Source organism: Oncorhynchus keta, chromosome 14, assembly GCF_023373465.1.
Source record: "Oncorhynchus keta strain PuntledgeMale-10-30-2019 chromosome 14, Oket_V2, whole genome shotgun sequence".
NCBI lineage: Eukaryota > Metazoa > Chordata > Actinopteri > Salmoniformes > Salmonidae > Oncorhynchus > Oncorhynchus keta.
Genome location: NC_068434.1, coordinates 23,535,945 through 23,556,297, shown reverse-complemented (window position 1 = coordinate 23,556,297; position 20,353 = coordinate 23,535,945). Strand labels below are relative to the sequence as shown.

General features: G+C 41.7%; 2 protein-coding genes across 11 annotated transcripts in view; both read left to right on the top strand.

Moving 5' to 3' along the window:
- Positions 1-8,119, top strand: part of LOC118393030 (UDP-glucuronosyltransferase 2A2-like) — a 30,001-nt gene extending 21,882 nt beyond the window's left edge. For 2 of the 7 annotated variants that reach the window (XM_052461372.1, XM_052461373.1), the window contains exon 2: positions 6,462-8,119. In XM_052461372.1, coding sequence (XP_052317332.1) covers positions 6,476-8,059 — 1,584 coding nt within the window. In that variant the 5' untranslated portion in view covers positions 6,462-6,475 and the 3' untranslated portion in view covers positions 8,060-8,119. Of the gene's footprint in view, positions 1-1,612; positions 1,786-2,368; positions 2,390-3,605; positions 3,764-4,297; positions 4,437-5,022; positions 5,044-6,461 lie in introns of those variants that run through there. The other 5 variants (XM_035785213.2, XM_052461377.1, XM_052461375.1 and 2 more) reach the window with 5 other exon arrangements.
- A 2,206-nt stretch (positions 8,120-10,325) lies between these two features.
- Positions 10,326-18,061, top strand: LOC118393029 (zinc finger and BTB domain-containing protein 26-like). 4 transcript variants are annotated; one of them, XM_035785210.2, is made up of 3 exons: positions 10,326-10,344; positions 14,471-14,638; positions 14,843-18,061. In XM_035785210.2, exons 2-3 carry the CDS (start codon positions 14,498-14,500, stop codon positions 16,055-16,057), a joined length of 1,356 nt encoding a protein of 451 aa, XP_035641103.1. In that variant the 5' UTR covers positions 10,326-10,344; positions 14,471-14,497; the 3' UTR covers positions 16,058-18,061. The 4 variants fall into 4 exon arrangements, with proteins under 4 accessions (XP_035641103.1, XP_035641102.1, XP_035641101.1 ...); XM_035785209.2 differs by lacking the exon at positions 10,326-10,344 and adding an exon at positions 13,513-13,679; XM_052461378.1 differs by lacking the exon at positions 10,326-10,344 and adding an exon at positions 13,546-13,563.
- The last annotated feature ends 2,292 nt before the right edge of the window (positions 18,062-20,353 follow it).

Here is a 20,353-nt window from a genome sequence, read left to right as displayed (position 1 = left end):
AGGTCGCTACTTCACTTTTTTTTTAACCTAAAATGCTCAGTAGACCACATACTGGTCCACATGGTTGGCTATGTGGCCTGCTGAGCAGGCTCAGTTCAAGAAAACCTGCATGTTGTTTCCCTGCAGTACTGTAACTATTTTTCACATGGTCAAATAAAATCTAAGAATTAACACTAAAAACCTCATAGCATTTCTACCACTACTACCATGTAGACTCTCCTTCACAGGTATAAGCTTCCACACTTTACAGAATGTCACCACTCCCACCGAAATCGGTCCCTCTCCTTGTTCGGGCGGCGTTCGGCAGTCGACGTCACCGGTCTTCTAGCCATCGCTGCTCCACCTTTTCATTTTCCATTTGTTTTGTCTTGTTTTCCCGCACACCTGGTTTACATCGTCATTAATCTAAGTGTATATTATCCTCTGTTCCCCCCATGTCCTTGTGGTATTGTTTGTTGTAAAGTGTATGTGCACTAGACTGGTTTGCGACAGGTTATTTCGACCCGCATTTTGTCGTTCTGGGTACAGTGTGTTTTGCTTTAGTAAAGTACTCCGGTTGTTACCCATTTCTGCTCTCCTGCGCCTGACTTCACTGCAGCCAGTTACACACCTTTTACACAGAATAAGAAGTCTGTGCACAGACAGGCAGTCATTTATATAAAAACACTGAAAACATTGCTAAGGTTTGTTGAAAACAGACCGTAATATCCATGAATTATGGCCCATAATAGTTATTGTATCACATCTGACTGTATTCAAATGACATGGATATCAAACCAAATTTGCAGTAGGCTGCATAGAGTACTTAGGAGAATGACACACATGACCAGCCTTGGACCCACTATCTGGACCAATTCCAATTTTAGTTTTTCAAACAGATTTGTTAATTATTTTATTTCAGTTTACTAAACAGTTTTTTCATGATTAGTTTCCATTTAAGTTTCCTTTTTAGTTCACTATAACAATGTTGAACTAATGACCATTTCCTAATACATAACAGGGAGCCAACAGATAAAAGCCTTACGCAATTACAGGGGTGTTATTACGCTGCATGTCAGAACTTGTGAACTTCGAACAAGAGAACACAGATTAGTTGTGGCAGCATAAATTAGGTTACTCCAGCTCAAAGCCATAGGACTACTTTCACTGTTTGCAAACTGCTGTTCAGGGGGGGTTGGCCAAACATCACTTTGGATTTAAGGCTACTTGCAGACTGGGATTTTTTTGGAAAGTGTTTATGTGAAAAAAATCTTGGTTAAAGTAGTGGAATATCGGAATAGTTAAACCTGTTGTTGAAACAGTTTATGATCTCAGTATCTGGTGTTGAAAACATAGCATCATCAGACCTACAACGTTCTCAGATTAACCCATTGGAACTCATATCAATCTATGTTTACAGAGAATTATAGAATACCTATAAACTTGACTAGATTCAATAGCCTTTACACAACATAAATGTCTAACTTTTTTCATTGAATATTTTCAGTGAGGTCGAACAAAGCTTTCTGTAAGGTATGTAAATAAAATAATTATTTTTAAAGAGGCGTTGTCAGAGTAGCTCCCATCCTATACATATTTTGTGGTGCATCTGGGCTTTGCCAGTGGAAACAATTGTGTCACGGAACAAGCAAGCTTTATCCAGACATAGAGAGAACTTGCACAACTTTAGAAGTAATGTGCCTGAAGGCTTGACAATGACTGGGAGAATTGTGACAGCATTGGAAGACTTCATAGCATTACACAGTGCCTCTACGTTTTCAATTGAACATTGACTACTTATTTACAGTAAGTGTAAAGATTTTTGTTGTGTACATTTTTTTGTCAATTTTCTTTCGTTAACTAACACTCGCACTGACTCTTTCCCCCTTACTTGCTCTGACTTTGCTGATAGCTACTTTATTGAGGAAAAATGTACTTACTAGGACTGTGATATGTGAAGAAAGAACTCTCTGGGAAAAAGAAAGTTGGAGGTGTATGTTTCATGATTCACTACTCATGGTGTGATTGTGGTAACGTACATTAGAGGAACTCAAGTCCATTTGTTCTCCCAATCTGGAATACATCACCATCAAATGCTGACTGCATTACCTTCTGAGATCATTTCTTCGGTCATCGTCACGGCCGTGTATATTACCCCCAAGCCGACACTGTGACGGCTCACAAGGAACTACACTGGACTTTGTGCAAACTGGAAACCGCATATCTTGAGGCTGCATTTACTGTAATGACAAGACAGCCTACAGGCAAGAGGTTAAGACCATGGTGGAGTGGTGCCAGACAAATAACACCTCCTTCAATGTCAACAAAACGAAGGAGCTGATCGTGGACTTCAGGAGACAGCAGAAGGAGCACACTCCCATCCACATCAACAGGACCCGTAATGGAGAGGGTGAAAAGCTTCATGTTCCTCGGCATGCACATCACTGACAACCTGAAATGGTCCATTCATACAGACAGTGTGGTGAAGAGGGCGCAACAGTAAATTATCCTAACCTTTGTCATTAGTTCCCCTAAATGCCAAAGCAAATTCTCCCTGTAATTCCCACCCACGCACACACAAAGACACAGACAAAGATTTACAAATATATGAGCAAACAGGTGCAGTTCAAACAATAAATATCTTTCTTCCAAAAAAGGAATAAGAAGAACAGTGACTGGCACCAAAACTCAGTTAATTCTGTGCTTTCATATCATGTCAACGATGTACAGTATATTACCACATCACTGTCTGACAATTCTGCAACACAATCCTGGAAACTCCCTGTGAAATATGAAAGTAGTTTGCACAACAACCCTATTGGGGGTGTAAATTGATACATCTGTTGCAGTTGCATCTGTCGGTGTTGTGTGGGAATAGTGCAGGTAGTGTGTCCTCATGGAACCACCATTATGCAAAATAACTCTGGTTAATGCTTTTAAGTAGCCTGTATTCTTTTGTATGAGAGGACTGCCCCCCTGTGGCCAAGTCTGACAAGTAATATTTACGGCTCAGTTCAAGAAAACGTGCATGTTGTTTCCCTGCAGTACTGTAACTATTTTTCCCAAGGTCAAATAAAATCTAAGAATTAACACTAAAAACCTCATAGCATTAAACTACTACTACTACTACCACCATGTAGACTCCCCTTCACAGGTAGATGCTTCCACACTTTTCAGAATAAAAAGTGTGTGCACAGACAGGCAGTAATTTATATAAAGACTGAGAAACATTGCTGATGTGTTTTGAAAACAGACCGTATTATCCATGAATTATGGCCCATAATACTTATAGTATCACCTCTGACTGTATTCAAATGACATGGATATCAAACCAAATTTGCAGTAGGCTACATAGAGTACTAAGGAGAATGACACACATGACCAGCCTTGGACCCACTATCTGGACCAATTCCAATTTTAGTTTTTCAAACAGATTTGTTAATTATTTAATTTCAGTTTACTAAACAGTTTTTTCATGATTATTTTCAATTTAAGTTTCCATTTTAGTTCACTATAACAATGTTGAACTAATGACCATTTCCTAATACATAACAGGGAGCCAACACATAAAAGCCTTACGCAATTACAGGGGTGTTATTACGCTGCATGTCAGAACTTGTGAACTTTGAACAAGAGAACACAGATTAGTTGTGGCAGCATAAATTAGGTTACTCCAGCTCAAAGCCACAGGACTACTTTCACTGTTTGCAAACTGCTGTTCAGGGGGGGGTTGGCCAAACATCACTTTGGATTTAAGGCTACTTGCAGACTGCTTTTTTTTTTGGTAAGTGTTTATGTGAATAAAATCTAGTTTAAAGTAACAGTTAAAGTAGTGGAATATCGGAATAGTTAAACCTGTTGTTGAAACAGTTTCTGATCTCAGTATCTGGTGTTGAAAACATAGCATCATCAGACCTACAACGTTCTCAGATGAACCCATTGGAACTCATATCGATCTATGTTTACAGAGAATTATAGAATACCTATAAACTTATATAGAAGAACTATAAACTTGACTAGATTCAATAGCCTTTACACAACATAAATGTCTAACATCTCAAGAAGCATCCTCCACAAACATGTGTAGTTATACAAATCCATATAAAACTCAGCATCACCATTCAAATTAGATTAACTTCTTTGATTGAATATTTTCAGTGAGGTCTAACAAAGCTTTCTGTAAGGTATGTAAATAAAATAATTGTTTTTAAAGAGACGTTGTCAGAGTAGCTCCCATCCTATACATATTTTGTGGTGCATCTGGGTTTTGTCAGTGGAAACAATTGTGTCACGGAACAAGCAAGCTTTATCCAGACATAGAGAGAACTTGCACAACTTTAGAAGTAATGTGCCTGAAGGCTTGCCAATGACTGGGAGAATTGTGACAGCATTGGAAGACTTCATAGCATTACACAGTGCCTCTACGTTTTCAATTGAACATTGACTACTTATTTACAGTAAGTGTAAAGATTTTTGTTGTGTGCATTTTTTTGCTCAAAAATGGTCTTTCGTTAATTTACACTCGCACTGACTCTTTCCCCCTTACTTGCTCTGACTTTGCTGATAGCTACTTTATTGAAGAAAAATGTACTTACTAGGACTGTGATATGTGAAGAAAGAACTCTCCGGGAAAAAGAAAGGTATAAGTGTATGTTTCATGATTCACTACTCATGGTGTGATTGTGGTAACGTGCAGTAGAGGAACTCACGTCCATTTGTTCTCCCAATCTGGAATAAATCACCATCAAATGCTGACTGCATTACCTTCTGAGATAATTTATTCGGTCATCGTCACGGCGTGCATATTCCCCCCAAGTCGACACTGTGACGGCTCACAAGGAACTACACTGGACTTTGTGCAAACTGGAAACCGCATATCTTGAGGCTGCATTTACTGTAACGACAAGACAGCCTACAGGCAAGAGGTTAAGACCATGGTGGAGTGGTGCCACACAAATAACACCTCCTTCAATGTCAACAAAACGAAGGAGCTGATCGTGGACTTCAGGAGACAGCAGAAGGAGCACACTCCCATCCACATCAACAGGACCCGTAGTGGAGATGGTGAAAAGCTTCATGTTCCTCGGCATGCACATCCTCCACAAACATTTGTAGTTATACAAATCCATATAAAACTCGGCATCACCACTCAAATTAGATTAACTTATTTCATTGAATATTTTCATTGAGGTCTAACAAAGCTTTTTGTAAGGTATGTAAACAAAATAATCGTTTTTATAGAGACGTTGTCAGAGTAGCTCCCATCCTATACATATTTTGTGGTGCATCTGGGCTTTGCCAGTGGAAACAATTGTGTCACGTAACAAGCACTGGACTTTGTGCAAACTGGAAACCGCATATCTAGAGGCCGCATTTAGAGGTTCATGTCTATGTACATAGACATTAAACAATGGTCACTTTAATAATGTCTGCATACTATTTTACCCACTTCATATGTATATACTGTACAGCACCTTCATACCCCTAACGTTCAACAATTCAAAATTGATTAACTATATTTTCTTTCTCACCCATCTACACACATTACCCCATAATGACAAAGATAAAACGTGTTTTTAGACATTTATTTAAAATAAAATTAAGAAATATACTATTACATAAGTATTCACACCCCTGAGTGAATACATGTTAGAATCACCTTTGGCAACGATTACAGCTGTGAGTCTTTCTGGGTAAGTCTCTAAGAGCTTTGCACACCTGGATTTTACAACATTTGCACATTATTCTTTTGTCAATTCTTCATGCTCTGTCACGTTGGTTGTTGATCATTGCTAGACAGCCATTTTCAAGTCCCTTCCATGCGAGGCATTGGAAAATCTCCCTGGTCTTCGTCGTTTGTGGGGTACAGAGATGAGATAGTCATAAAAAAATTATGGTAAACACTTATTGCACACAGAGTGAGTCTATACATCTTCTGATTTAACTTGTTATTATGCTAATCTTTACCCCTGAACTTATTTAGACAAAGGGGTTGAACACTTATTGACTTAAGACATTTCAGCTTAAAATGTTTTCTGAATTTGTAAAAATGTCTAAAAACATAATTGCACTTTGACATTACGGGGTATTGTGTGCAGGACAGTGACACAAAATCTCAATTGAATTCATTTTAAATTCAGGCTGTAACACAACAAATTCTGAAAAAAGTCAAGGGATGTGAATACTTTCTGAAGGCACTGTACATGATTAACATATGAATAACACAGTACATTTTTGATCAACAGAAAATGTGTATTTTGACAACAACTACTTTATTGACTGAAAAAGTACTTTCTACAACTGTGATATGTGGTTGTCTCATCCAGCTATCTTAAGATGAATGCACTAATTGTAAGTCACTCTGGATAAGAGTGTCTGCTTAGTGACTAAAATGTTAATGTAATTAAAAACCTATTTATTAGGATATAAGAGATGGAGTTGCTCTGTAACTAACTATTCTTCCTTTTTATCTTTTATCAAAGGATTCACCTAAGAGATGCATCAACCAGCCCTGGTCACGGTTGCTGTTCTGCTCTTCTCTCTCACCACTGTCTATGGGGGGAACGTGCTGGTCTTCCCATTGGAAGGAAGCCACTGGGTGAATATGAAAGTCCTCATCGAAGAGCTGCACTCCAGAGGCCATAGCATCACAGTGATTCGTCCAACCACCAGCTGGTACATCAAGGAGAAATCCCCTCACTACTCGTGCATTACCATCCCAGTATCTGGTGGTGGATTTGTTCAGGAGGTCTTTAGTTTGTTTGTGACCAGACAATTGCAGATCCAAAGGGAGGGCGGAGGTTTCTGGTCTCGTATGAGTCTGGAGCTTGAGGTGGTGAAGCAGTTCTATGAGTTACACAAGGATTTGGTTGTAATGATGACTACGATATTCGAAGATGCCGAACTAATGCATTCGCTTCGCGATGCAAACTATGACCTGGTTTTGACGGATCCTGCCATTGGTGGGGGCGTGTTTCTGGCTCATCGCATTGGTCTTCCTCTTGTCTTCAATGTCCGATGGACAGTTCAGGGCGAGGGTCACTTTGCCATCGCCCCCTCGCCTCTCTCATATGTCCCATTGCCAGGAGCACTGTTGACAGACAAAATGACTTTTCAAGAGAGAGTCATAAATGTTCTGTTTTATCTTTTTACAAGGTTTCAATTTGCATACGCCATAGACCCTAACTACATTCCGTTCGTCCATCGTTACTTCGGCCCTGACGTTCACTACATGTCATTGTTCCAGGCAGCAGACATATGGCTCATGAGGAATGACTTTACCTTTGAGTTTCCACGGCCCACCATGCCAAACGTGGTCTACATGGGCGGTTTCCAGTGCAAGCCCTCGAAGCCGCTTCCTCAGGACATGGAGGACTTTGTCCAGAAGTCTGGGGACCATGGGGTCATCATGATGTCCCTGGGGACCTTGGTGGGACAACTTCCTGAGGACATCGCTGAGGACATCGCAGCTGCTTTCGCCAAACTGCCTCAGAGGATCGTCTGGAGGCACACTGGGAAGAGGCCCACCTCCGTGGGCAACAACACCTTACTAGTGGATTGGCTCCCCCAGAACGACCTCCTTGGACACCCCAAGACCCGAGCCTTTGTTGCCCACGGCGGAACCAATGGAGTCCAGGAGGCCATCTACCATGGTGTCCCTATTGTTGGCCTCCCGTTGGTCTTCGACCAGCATGATAACCTCAATAGGATGAGGGCTAAGGGAGTGGCTAAAATAGTGGACATCGCCACCGTAGACAGCGACATCTTCCTGGAGGCAGTGAAGGCTGTTCTCTATGAGCCGAACTACAGGGAGAACATGCAGAGGCTATCCAGGCTGCACAGGGACCAGCCCATGAAACCACTGGACCGCGCCATGTTCTGGATTGAGTTTGTCATGAGGAACAAAGGAGCGGCACATCTGAGGACAGAGTCCTATAAGATGTCCTGGTTCACCTACCACTCTGTTGACGTCGTAGCAACGCTACTGGCCATTGTGTTGCTCATAATGCTGGTTAGCACTTTAGCTGTAAGGTTTTTGTGGCGTAAGGTGTCTTGTAGGAGGAAAGTGAAACATGAATGATATGTATTAATGAATATTAATATGTTATCAAATCATCATTGATAAAATATTCTAAATATGTTTTGATGGTATTCTTCCTACCAACAATAAGAAGGTCAAACTCCCTAATGTGGGTATTTGAAACAATACAGTATGTTACTTTTGGCAATATATATTTGCATTCCATTTTTTAAATGTCACCCTCACATTAAGTATTGGTTGAGAGAGAGAGAGAGAGAGAGAGAGAGAGAGAGAGAGAGAGAGAGAGAGAGAGAGAGAGAGAGAGAGAGAGAGAGAGAGAGAGAGAGAGAGAGAGAGAGAGAGAGAGAGAGAGAGAGAGAGAGAGAGAGAGAGAGAGAGAGAGAGAGAGAGAGAGAGAGAGAGAGAGAGATCTGATAGGTGACAAGAGCTGATAAAACTCCTGGATCTGATTACAAATAGTTATTACATTTGTATAACAAGGCCAAAGGGCCGTGTGTGCGACGTGCATGTGTGTATGCCTGTGTTTGTGTGTCCAGAGCCCACAAGCATAGCCTCACCTCCCAGGGGATGTGTCCATGGTACCAGATGTGGTTTAGCAGGATGCTGCAACTCAGCTTCAGCTCTTCCTTTCGCTCTGCGTAGCTTCTCTCGAAGTTTAGGAAAGGCAGAGGTAAGTAAGGTATAGGTAAACAAAGAGTTAAGGGACTGAGGCAAAGAGCTGTAGTTAAGCTCGTAGGTAGGCTAAAGCTTGTAAAGCCTTCTACGACAATTTTGTTATCTGATTTATAGCAACCCAAATCAATAGAACTTCAATCGAATGCAGGGTTGCTGCACACAAATCACTTGAGTAAAAATATAAAATAATTAAAATTCATACATTATTATTAAATTATTTAGCTCTATGAACCTGAGGTCGCTACCTCACTTTTTTTTTTACCTAATATGCTCAGTAGACCACATACTGGTCCACATGGTAGGCTATGTGGCCTACTGAGCATTGGGTCCATGCAGTGTTGCCAACTTAGCGACTTTCTCGCTAGATCCCGCTAGCGACACGTTTTCAAAAAAGCGACTAGCAACAAATCTAGCGACATTTACTGGTGTTATTGGAGACTTTGACATGAAGCACGTATCGTTCTTACTCTTCTCAACGAGCAGCGGGTGCTGCCGTGGGCCCTACCCCCGTCCCAAAGCACTCACAGGTGGCCCAGTCCTGGCGCAGCAGTCCGTCCCAGGTGCAGTCAGAGCAGGAGATGTTCACCCCTCCGCGTCCAGACTGCAAATGAATCGCGCATGCGGGAAGCTGCTGCTGGCTGATCCCGCCCTGGGTTACATAACACATTTTTTTTTACTTGAATTAGGGCCAGACTAGTTACCATCATTTTCTCTCATTGCCATTGACAGTTTTTTCTATTGTCTCTTTTTGGTCCATTTAGATTGTATACAAAAAAATGTAAAAAATACTACGGTTAAAAATGTTCATGTTTTACTGTGACTTATTGTAGGGTCCTAAGTGGACCATAAGATTAAAAACCAAAACAAATTAACAAAAATAAAATAAAAAAACATAAATAAAATAAAAAACGAAGTAACTCCGCCAAAGTGTCTCTTTTGGGTCACTTTTGCCAGTCCCAAGCCCAGATAAAGGAGGAGGATTGGAATTGTGACATTAAAAAAATCAAGAATCGACAGAAGAAAGTTCATTTGTAGTTCTAAACATATTTAGTGTGTTTTTTACTCACTTTTCATCTCTCCCACAATGTTATTCCTCTCTCCTACAGCTTCCATCACATTTACATGGTAAATTATGCAAATTGGGCGATGACGTCATTTAGCGACTTCTAGTGACTTTTAGGACTGCCAATAGCTACTTTCCTTACTGAGGAGTTGGCAACACTGGGTCCATGTCACCACTCACTCACCACCACTGACCAGCAGCTGAAATTAAGCTCTACCACTTTAAATAGTCATCCCTCTCCAGACTCCTCTAACTTAGAGAACGGCGCAACATCTGGTTGATTTAGTATGAAGATATGTAGATACTGCTTCTCCCAATACACATCCATTTTCACGCCTATAGGCGATGTCATGGGCAATTAGCTAGCTAAACTCATGCGCAGAAATACGTAATAGGGTCTAACAATCGTGTCCAGCCGAACTGCGCATGTGCATGCCGTCAAATCAAAGGCACTATGACAGATCTACAAGTTGCAAGATGAATCAGGAAAGGAGCAGATACGACAGTCGGTAGAGCCAGGAGGACACAATAGAAGATGTCATACATGTAGCTGTCAATATGCAATGGGACCAGGGATAAGAACAAGGTGTGCCTCCATGACACTACAATTGTACCACCAGAATATCTAATTACAAGGAATTCTATGTATTGTTCCACACATAAGGGGGAAAAAAGTAAAATCAAATTTCCCCAATTATGTGGATATTAAGATTTAGTTCAGTAACATGAACAATTCACGCGGGGCATGTGTACACTAGCAAGTGGTAAATTGCCGCGTGCCACTTAGGTCACCCATTGTGACTAGTTTGAGGGCGTGCTGGCAGCATATGGCAAAATATGGATTATATCCCTCACTCTCTGCGCAGGCGAATGCCTCGTGTTCATGTTCACTAGCAAGCGGTGCCGTGCGGTGAAACACCGCTTCCCATTCATTTTCACTGGAAAGAAAGGAGGACGTGCCCGCGGTTCATATAAAACCGTAAATCAGACCACCCACTGTCTCATATTTATTCTCTCAAACTTAGCTTTAGCCTTATCGTGCAAGTTGTCTGCTCCGCGGCTCCCGTTTTTCAGATTGCATCTTCCCATGTCCCCGTAGGGTACAGTTCATTCGGAAAGTATTCAGACCCCTTTTTACAGCCTTATTCGATAATGGATTAAATTTTTTTTTTTCTCATCAACCTACACACAATACCACAAAATGACAAAGCGAAAACAAGTTCAGAAATGTTGGCAAATGTATTACAAATTAAAAACAGAAATACCTTATTTACATAAGTATTCAGACCCTTTGCTATGAGCTTAGGTGCATCCTGTTTCCATTGATCATCCTTGAGATGTTTCTACAATTTGATTGGAGTCCACCTGTGGTACATTTAGTTGATTGGACATGATTTGGAAAGGCACACAACCTGTCTATATAAGTCCCACAGTTGACAGTGCATGTCAGAGCAAAAACCAAGCCATGAGGTCGAAGGAATTGTCTGTAGAGTTCCAAGACAGAAAGAGATCTGGGGAAGGCTTCCCAAAAAATGTCTGCAACATTGATGGTCCCCAAGAACACAGTGGCCTCCATCATTCTTAACTGGAAGACATTTGGAACCACCAAGACTCTTCCTAGAGCTGGCTGCCTGGCCAAACTGAGCAAGGAGGAGAAGGGCCTTTGTTCAGTGAGGTGACCAAGAACCTGATGGTCACTCTGACAGAGCTCTAGAGTTCCTCTGTGGAGATGGGAGAACCTTCCAGAAGGACAACCATCAATATTTGTGTTAATCTGCATCCATCCCTTACAGCACTTTATTGGGGTATTCCTTTATAGAGTCATATGATGTTGTTTGTAAAATGCTATGTTCTGATTGCAATATGACATTATTTTGCGTGTACACTGAGTGTACAAAATATTAAGAACACCTTCCTAATGTTGCGTTGCACTTGCACCCCCCTCCCCCTTTTTTGCCCTCAGATTAGCCTCAATTCATTGGCCAATGGACTCTACAAGGTGCCGAAAGCATTCCACAGGGATGCTGGCCCATATTGACTCCCCAGTGTTGAGGGTCAGTGAAGTGAAGATGTTGTTTCCTACCTTCACCACCTGGTGGCGGCACGTCAGAAAGTCCAGGACCCAGTTGCACAGGGAGGGGTTGAGACCCAGGGCCTCCAGCTTGATGATGAGCTTGGAGGGTACTATGGTGTTGAATGCTGAGCTGTAGTCAATGAACAACATTCTTACATAGGTATTATTTTTGTCCAAATGGGATAGGGCTGTGTGCAGTGCGATGGCGATTGTGTCATCTGTGGACCTGTTGGGGCGGAATGCAAACTGATGTGGGTCTAGGGTGGCCGGTAAGGTGGCGGTGATATGATCCTTGACTAGCCTCTCAAAGCACTTCATGATGACAGAAGTGAGTGCTACGGGGCGGTAGTCATTTAGTTAAGGTATCTTTGCCTTCTTGGGTACAGGAACAATGGTAGCCATCTTGAATCATATAGGACCAACGGACTGGGGTAGGGAGCAGTTAAATATGTCCGTAAACACATCAGCCAGCTGGTCTGCACATGCTCTGAGAATGTGGCTAGGGATATTGTCTGTGCCAGCAGCCTTGCGAGGGTTAACATGTTTAAATGTTTTACTCACGTCAGCCACTGAGAAGGAGAGGGGGACCCGCAGTCCTTGTTAGCGAGCCGAGACAGTGACACTGTATTATCCTCAAAGCGGGCAAAGAAGGTGTTTAGTTTGTCTGGAAGCGTGAAGTCGGTATCCGTGATGTGGCTGTTTTTATTTTTGTAGTCCATGATTCCTGTAGACCCTACCACATACGTCTCGTGTCTGAGCCTTTTAATTGCGACTCCACCTTGTCCCTGTACCCGTTATTTCGCTTGTTTGATTGCCTTGAGGAGGGAATAACTACAGCAACTAATTTGCTGCGATTCATGTACAATGGAGGAATATTCATGTGATATTTGAGTCTCTTTGAGTCTCTCGACTTACCACTCAAACGTGCTCAATGACAGAAGTCATTTTTAAAAACGAAGTTGTTAATTTGATCGATTTCTAATAGTACAACCTAGATTCAAAGCAGTTATTTTATGTAGCTGAACATGTCATTATTACAAACTCGTGAAAGTGACAAATGTTTTCATTTTCATCAAAATCTATTTTATATAGAAGGAGTTGCAAACCCAGTCTCTCATTCATTATGTACTTTATGTACAAATTAGCACAATGTCTTTATGTACTTATAGCGCAAACTCATGGCCATGGAACTCCATCAATGCCACGCCCCTTCTGAATCCTATAACTCGATGTTCTCAGAGTAGTAGTAGTACAAATAAACATATACCTACTGCTATCAAAACTTCATGACCTTTGATCACGTGATTTTTTTTTTTAAAGACAGTGACCAACGATGTACATCAATTTGACAGAAGTGATTCTCTCGAATGCGCCCATTGACCTCTTTAACCCCGGTCTGCCGAGTCTGCTTCGCAAGCATTCCCGGAAGTCTCGCGATGTCGGGTCTCTCAGTTTAGAAACTCTGTGGCGCTGCCCGTCCTCACTGGTTTCCACTAGTTACCACAGCCACAAAGTGAAATGTGGCTGTTATTGTATAAATGTGTGAAAATAAAAATGTGCTTCTTGGTTGTAATTTAAGGTTAGGGATTGGCATAAGGTTAGCAGTGTGGTTAAGGTTAGGGTTAGCTTTAAAAACGAATTTTCGGAAAAGAAACGTTAGAAATAGGCGGGGTTTATGACTTTATGGCTGTGGGATCTAGTGACGAACCTCCTTACTAGCACTTCCGCACTGTAGGCAAACTGCAATCTTTTTCAAGACGGTTCTAGATTGAAAAGTAGATTCATGTAAAGTGATTTTACCGAGACAGTTTTCGAGGCGTGATTTTCCTATTGACAATAGACGATAGGTGAATGTTTTCTCTAGCGCTGAAATGTAGTAATGCTGTTGTCTTTACATTCGGGACACTGGTAAAATATGGCCACTGTTTTAGAGCCGCATCTAGATTCCCGTGATGAAGAGAAAGAACGCCGAGTAGACATAATATGCGTTTGCTTGATCGTTTCACTAAAACAATGAATGACGCCTAGCTGTGTTTCTGTTTGATCCAAATGGAGTGACATCATTTTTTCTGAATATTTATCAAACATCAGTTTGTCTTCTGACGATTAGGCTCCGCGTCTGCTGTCAACCATGTCTCCGCACAGCAGCATAATAATAGGCCTAAGAATAATAATCCTACTATATTATCAATTGAGATTGTTTTACGTCTTGATATGTTTCAGTTTTCATATTGATCTCTTATAATATCAGCATTATTGATTGTTCAAATATTTATTTGATAATAACGAAAATATTATGTCATGATTTTCTATTTGGGTATGGTACACTTCACATTACACTGATAGTCATTGCTCAGAAACATAAATTAATGTTGCACTCTCTTATCATCATGCTTGACCCTTATAATGTAGTTTGAGCCGTTTTGATGTCTTAAGCCTTTATAATGACATATTATGTCTATCTAGGACATTTTCAACTGCCTCATGCTGGCTGTTATTAAATCAGGATGATTATGTTAATACTACCTCATAAAGGGATCATATTCTTATAAAAAGTCTTAAAATGCATTTTAACCACATGATATTCCATATACCTGTTATCAAATGCATTGCCACTGGGTTTTCTCCCTCCCACCAGGCCTGCAGGCAGCTGCAGGAAGCCACAATGTCCATGGCCCAGCAGCAGAACCAGGTGATCCTCCAGTTCCGCTTCGGAACCTTCGGAGACTCTATGCTGCAGAAGATGAACCTGCTTCGCCGCCAGACCCGCTTCTGTGATGTCACCGTGCGCATCAATGACCTGGAGGTACACATCTATCAGCCACCTGTGTTTTTGCACATATTATAAGCATTCTCTGCTGCTTATATTATAAGCATTTTCTGTTTACCAAGTTTTTATATATTTAGTATCTTCTTTTTATCATTATTTTATTAGGCACATCACCATGAGGTGCAGTCTCTGTATGAATTGTGCGATACATTTTATTACATTATTTATTAATATTATTAGGTCCCCGGACACAAGGTGGTGTTGGCTGCCGGTTCTCCCTTCCTCCGGGACCAGTTCTTTCTTCAGGACTCGTCCACAAGGGAGGTCCAGATCTCCATGACCCAGGAGGCAGAGGTGGGCCAGCGGCTGCTGCTGTCCTGCTACACAGGCACCCTGGAGCTGCCTGAGCTGGAGCTGGTCAACTACCTAACTGTGGCCAGCTTCCTCCAGATGGGCCACGTGGTGGAGCAGTGCACCCAGGCTCTAAAGAAGTTCATCCAGCCACGACACTGCCAAGTGAAACAGCAGCCTCAGGAGGAGGAAGGAGATGGAGAGACTCTCAGAGCCTCTCCCATCCAGAAAATACAGGAGCTGCCCCATGCCCAGGTAATAAATCATCATGAGGAGGAGGATGATGAAGATGATGATGTGATAATTCAGCCGATGACCCCTACCCAGAGGCGAGACAGGGGTGAGGGCGAGGAGAGCCCCATCACCATCGTAAAGGTGGAGGCCATTTGTGAGCGGGTGTCGGAGATGTCTGAACGCTCCTCTGCCTCCATTGCAGGGTGCTTCCACACCAGCCCCCCATCGTCATTACACTCCCCTGAGCCCCAGCACTCCCTAATCAACTCCACCGTGGACACCCGGGCTGGTGAGATGACCATGCCACATATGCCAGGATACCCGCTCAGCCCCCCCCCACTACCCACCTTAGCCACAGGGAGACCTAATCTGGGGGGGCACCTACGAAACTCAGACAAATCTCTTCAGTGGTACCACCAGTGCCCAAAGTGTGCCCGTGTGTTCCGCCAGCTAGAGAACTACGCCAACCACCTCAAGATGCACAAGCTGTTCATGTGCCTGCTGTGTGGAAAGACGTTCACCCAGAAGGGTAACCTGCACCGTCACATGCGGGTCCACGCTGGCATCAAGCCCTTTCAATGCAACATATGTGGCAAGACCTTCACTCAGAAATGCTCTCTCCTGGACCACCAGAACTTACACAGTGGAGACAAGCCCCATCGCTGTAACTACTGCGACATGGTGTTCGCACACAAGCCCGTGCTCCGCAAACATCTCAAACAAATCCACGGCAAGAACAGCTTTGACAACGCCAACGAGCGGAGTCTACTACATGACGGGGTTCTTGATTTTGAGTACGGGCGTCTGCAGGACTGTAGCATGGACAATAGCATGGACAATAAGCCTGTTGTTATGGATGACTCTCTTTAGTGCTGTATCACATTTAATTTCTGCTGAGTCATAAATTAATAGATGCGTAGTAGTGTTAGCTGAATTGTAAACCGTATCGTACGGTACTTGAAGGTACAACACTGAATATTAGAATAAAAGTTACTGTAGACATGTATACAGTATGTGTTCATATTTTATAACAATGTTAATTTAGTGAATGAGTTAACATGATATTTAAAAAGCTGCCCTGATTGTGTGGTGTCATTTTTGTAATACATATTTTATTTATGAATAGACAACAGAATGTGAATCTGTTAGATTTTTTTATCAGATTAAAATAGCAAGCTTTAAAAATGTGTAATGCTGACATTTCTGTTAAGTCACAACAAGTGTTCTTAAGTGAAATGAGTGCCAAAAATATTACTGACATGATTTGTCCTCAGGAGGATTGTTTTGGCTAAGGTAGCCCACAGTAGGACCAAAGTGATGATAGTGTGTCTTTAAAACATAATATGTTATTATTGTCGATTAAGCCTGTTTTGGAAATGGGTAGACAATAAATGCTTGTATCTTGTATGAGGATGTGACGTGGGTGAAAATGACGAGGATGTTGTGTTTCTACCATTTCAGAGGAGCAGACACCCAACAGGAAAATAATGAGTCCCACATTACTTTAAGTGACCCTAAAATCTGATCTATTTGCAATGTTATTAGATTGGTAGGTACAGTAATTACAGTGTGTGTACACATTGATACGTAGTACGGGTAGTTTGGGCCCAACTGTCAATTAGAATTTATTTGCAAATCTAATTGATAGCCTACAAAGTCCAAACAGCTATAGTTAGCTGTGCAACAATGTAAGTACTATGCAACAATGTGTATCTACACTGTAATTACACTGTACCTGTCAATGTAACCACCATGTAAAACTAGTATATATATATTTTTCAGCACAATGAAACCAAACAAGTTACTGTAGTCAGCCTGTAAACCCAAAAGCATTACTATGCTTCCTACAACAGATGGAGCCATTGTATACCATGTAATCTCACAACATGATGCGCTGTCTTTTGTATTCTCTGAGAACACTACATATAAATTACCCATTGTTGTGGTTGTATTACTGATGTTACAGTACTGTAATTCAAGATTGTAAGAGGATTTACATTGATGACCATTCCCCATGCCACAGCATCAGGGTTATTATAATATAGTAAATTAATGTTTACACTAGTCTTTTTATCTGCTCTATTTAGATATCAATATACTATTGTACTTCATACCATGCCTTATGAATAGATGTATTCACTGTCACACTGATCTCTGTTTTATTTACATAGATATCAAATTAAGGAGCCACATCAGTTGATTGACTACTTGACTGGTTACAAGTAACCTACAGACAGTTCTATATGCATATTGAGTGCAGTCTAGCCTGCGCAGATTACAAGATCATTATACTGTATCATATTGATGGCATTTCTGAGAAGGTAAACACATCATCAGGGATTACAAATATCTACAAATCTGAGCAGGCCTGCACAGAGTATATCTGTAAATCTGGAATGCTCCCTCTGTGTGTGTGCAGGTGCGGTGGTGCATGGATGCATGGTCTGTGGTGCAGCAGGCATGTCTTCCTGCGCCTAGCCCAATCACTCAGGCAGACAGGATCTGCTTGGCTGAAACTCTGCAGCGCCGCTGTGCAGCCAGTCACAATCCTGACTCTTGGCTCACTCACAATTACTGTAGTCAGCTCACATAGCTAACTGGGTTTGCTCATTGTTGTTAAGTCTCCTCCCGCTCCGGCGCTCAATGTCACCGGTCTACTATCCACCGTTTCTGGCAACCCATCTTTACGCACACCTGGCAACCATCATTACGCACACCTGCACAGTCACACCTGGACTTCATCACTACCTTCATTACTTACCATTTATCTAGCACTGTTTTGTCAGTCATCAGGTAGTATTGTTTGTGTGAGACGCTTCTCTTGTTTTGTATCATTCCATGTTCGTTATCATTAAACTCACTAACTGCACCTGCTTCCTGACTTCCTGTGTCTATGTTACAATTGTTTCGTGAAATATGTCATTTAGACGTTGTCACTGTCTATGTTCTGTTGGTACAGATATAGCCTGTTTTTTATATGTGGCCCCTATTAAACCAGCTCTGTGTGTGTGTGTGAATCCATTAAGCAACAGCTACAAGAGCAACATAGATTTAATCCTCAAAGTGCTTAATTATGTAAACTGAAACAACTAATTTGATTTGTTAATTTGGCAAAAATGCTCTGTGTTCACGTGAATGAGTTTCTCAAATGTTTTGCTAATTGTGGGCAGGAGCTCTTATCCTAAAAGTGATAATTGTCAATTTAATACACTATAACAAAAACATACAATGCCAAAGAAGTGTGAGTTTTGTTGATGCTCTGTCTTGGAGTCTGCAGACACAATGCCCAGAGAACTGTCCATGGCCACTTGCCCTAATATGCTGTTATTATTCAACTGAATCCACAAAACAACAGTGATACGGAATGTTATCAACCAGCCATGTCCGCAACGATTGATGGTGAAAGATCTTTTCCAAGAAGCCATGTGCACCTCAGATAGAATATTAGACATGTATTACCACTCTGGGACTTGTCTTTTGCATGGTCAGGCCTCCAGACTGTGGTCATTGTTTTTACAAATGGGACATTTGGGTAGAAATATGGATCCCTTTGTTAAACAAGTCTTGTCTAGAAATAGCTTCAAATGTTTTGTTTTAGTGCAGAATATCAAATATTAGTCACCCAGTGAAGCCCTCAGAGCTCATTTTGTTCTCCACTGGACATTTTAAGATGTTTTAAGTGGCTGCTTGTCTCACATAATATGTCTGTCTTAAGGGGCTGGATGTCAAGAACATGAATTCAATTATACTGAGAAGAAATACAATGTTTTTAGAACTGGTCCTGTCCCTGTCTGATTCCGGGTGTTTTCTGTCAGATAACACAAACATAAGGATGTAAATCATAGGTACTGAGGACATTATATTGTCAAGTGGAGTGCATAATACCGTAGTACAGTATATATCCACGGTAAATCAAATCAAATCAAATTTTGATTTGATTTGATTTATATCCACGGTAGTATCCACTTCAGTAGATATGTCCTGGAGCAGGGACAGATTTGCCATCTGGCAATTTTGGCAAATGACAGATGAGCTGGACCATTTTTTATTTGTGTGGGCTGGTCGAAATTGACACACATCTTTTAAAAATATTTTTTATAAAATAAATGAAAAAGGTGACATGAGTGGCCCATGAGCCTGTTAAGATTTGTTTTACACTTTCATTACAGTAAAGTGTATTATCCTCATGATTCCTGTAAAGAAAGTGTGTGCCCTGCCCCTGTGCCTGTTTAGCTGGGGCCTGCTGTAAGTGGAGTTATTTCTCAACTCTGGGTGCGTGCGCGTGGGTGTGTGCGTGTGGACGTGTGGGTGTGGGTGTGTGCATGTGGGTGTGTGCGTGTGGGTGTGTGCGTGTGCGTGCATGTGGGTGTGTGTATGTGGACGTGTTTAACTATTCTTGTGGGGACTTCTGGAGGTAATAGTGAACAAACCAAAAGTTTAACAACTGGGGACATTTTGTTAGTCCCCACGAGGTCAAATGCCTTTTCTAGGGGGTTTAGGGTTAAGGTTAGAATTAGTGTTAGTGTTAGGTTTAGAATTACGTTAAGGGTTAGGGTTAAGAACTATGGTTAATTTTAGGGTTAGGAGCTAAGGTTTAGGGTTTGGGTTAAGGTTCAGGTTAAGGTTGGGTTTTTGGGTTCAGGTTAGGGTTAGGTTTAGGGATAAGGGTTAAGGAAAATAGGATTTTGAATGGGACTGAATTGTGTGTCCCCATAAGGTTATGTGTACAAGACTGTGTGTGCACGTGTGTGTCTGTGTGTATGTGTGCGTGCGTGTGTGTACAGTATGTACGTTCACATACTCTACATGACCAAAAGCATGTGGAGACCTGCTCGTCGAACATCTCATTCTAAAATCATGGGCATTAACATGGAGTTGGTCCCACCTTTACTGTAAACAGCCTCCACTCTTCTGGGAAGACTTCCACTAGATGTTTGAACATTGCTGCAGGGACTTGCTTCCATTCAGTCACACACACGTAATTCTCATGAAGAGAAGACACCAATACAGGGGACACAGATCAGGGTGCCTTGTGAGAATTTGTCGGCTAGTGGGTAAGCCGCCTCTACCATCCGTCCTATTGGCCAACGTGCAATCATTGGAGAATAAACTGGATGAGCTCCGTTCAAGACTATCCTACCAATGGGACATTAAAAACGGTAATAT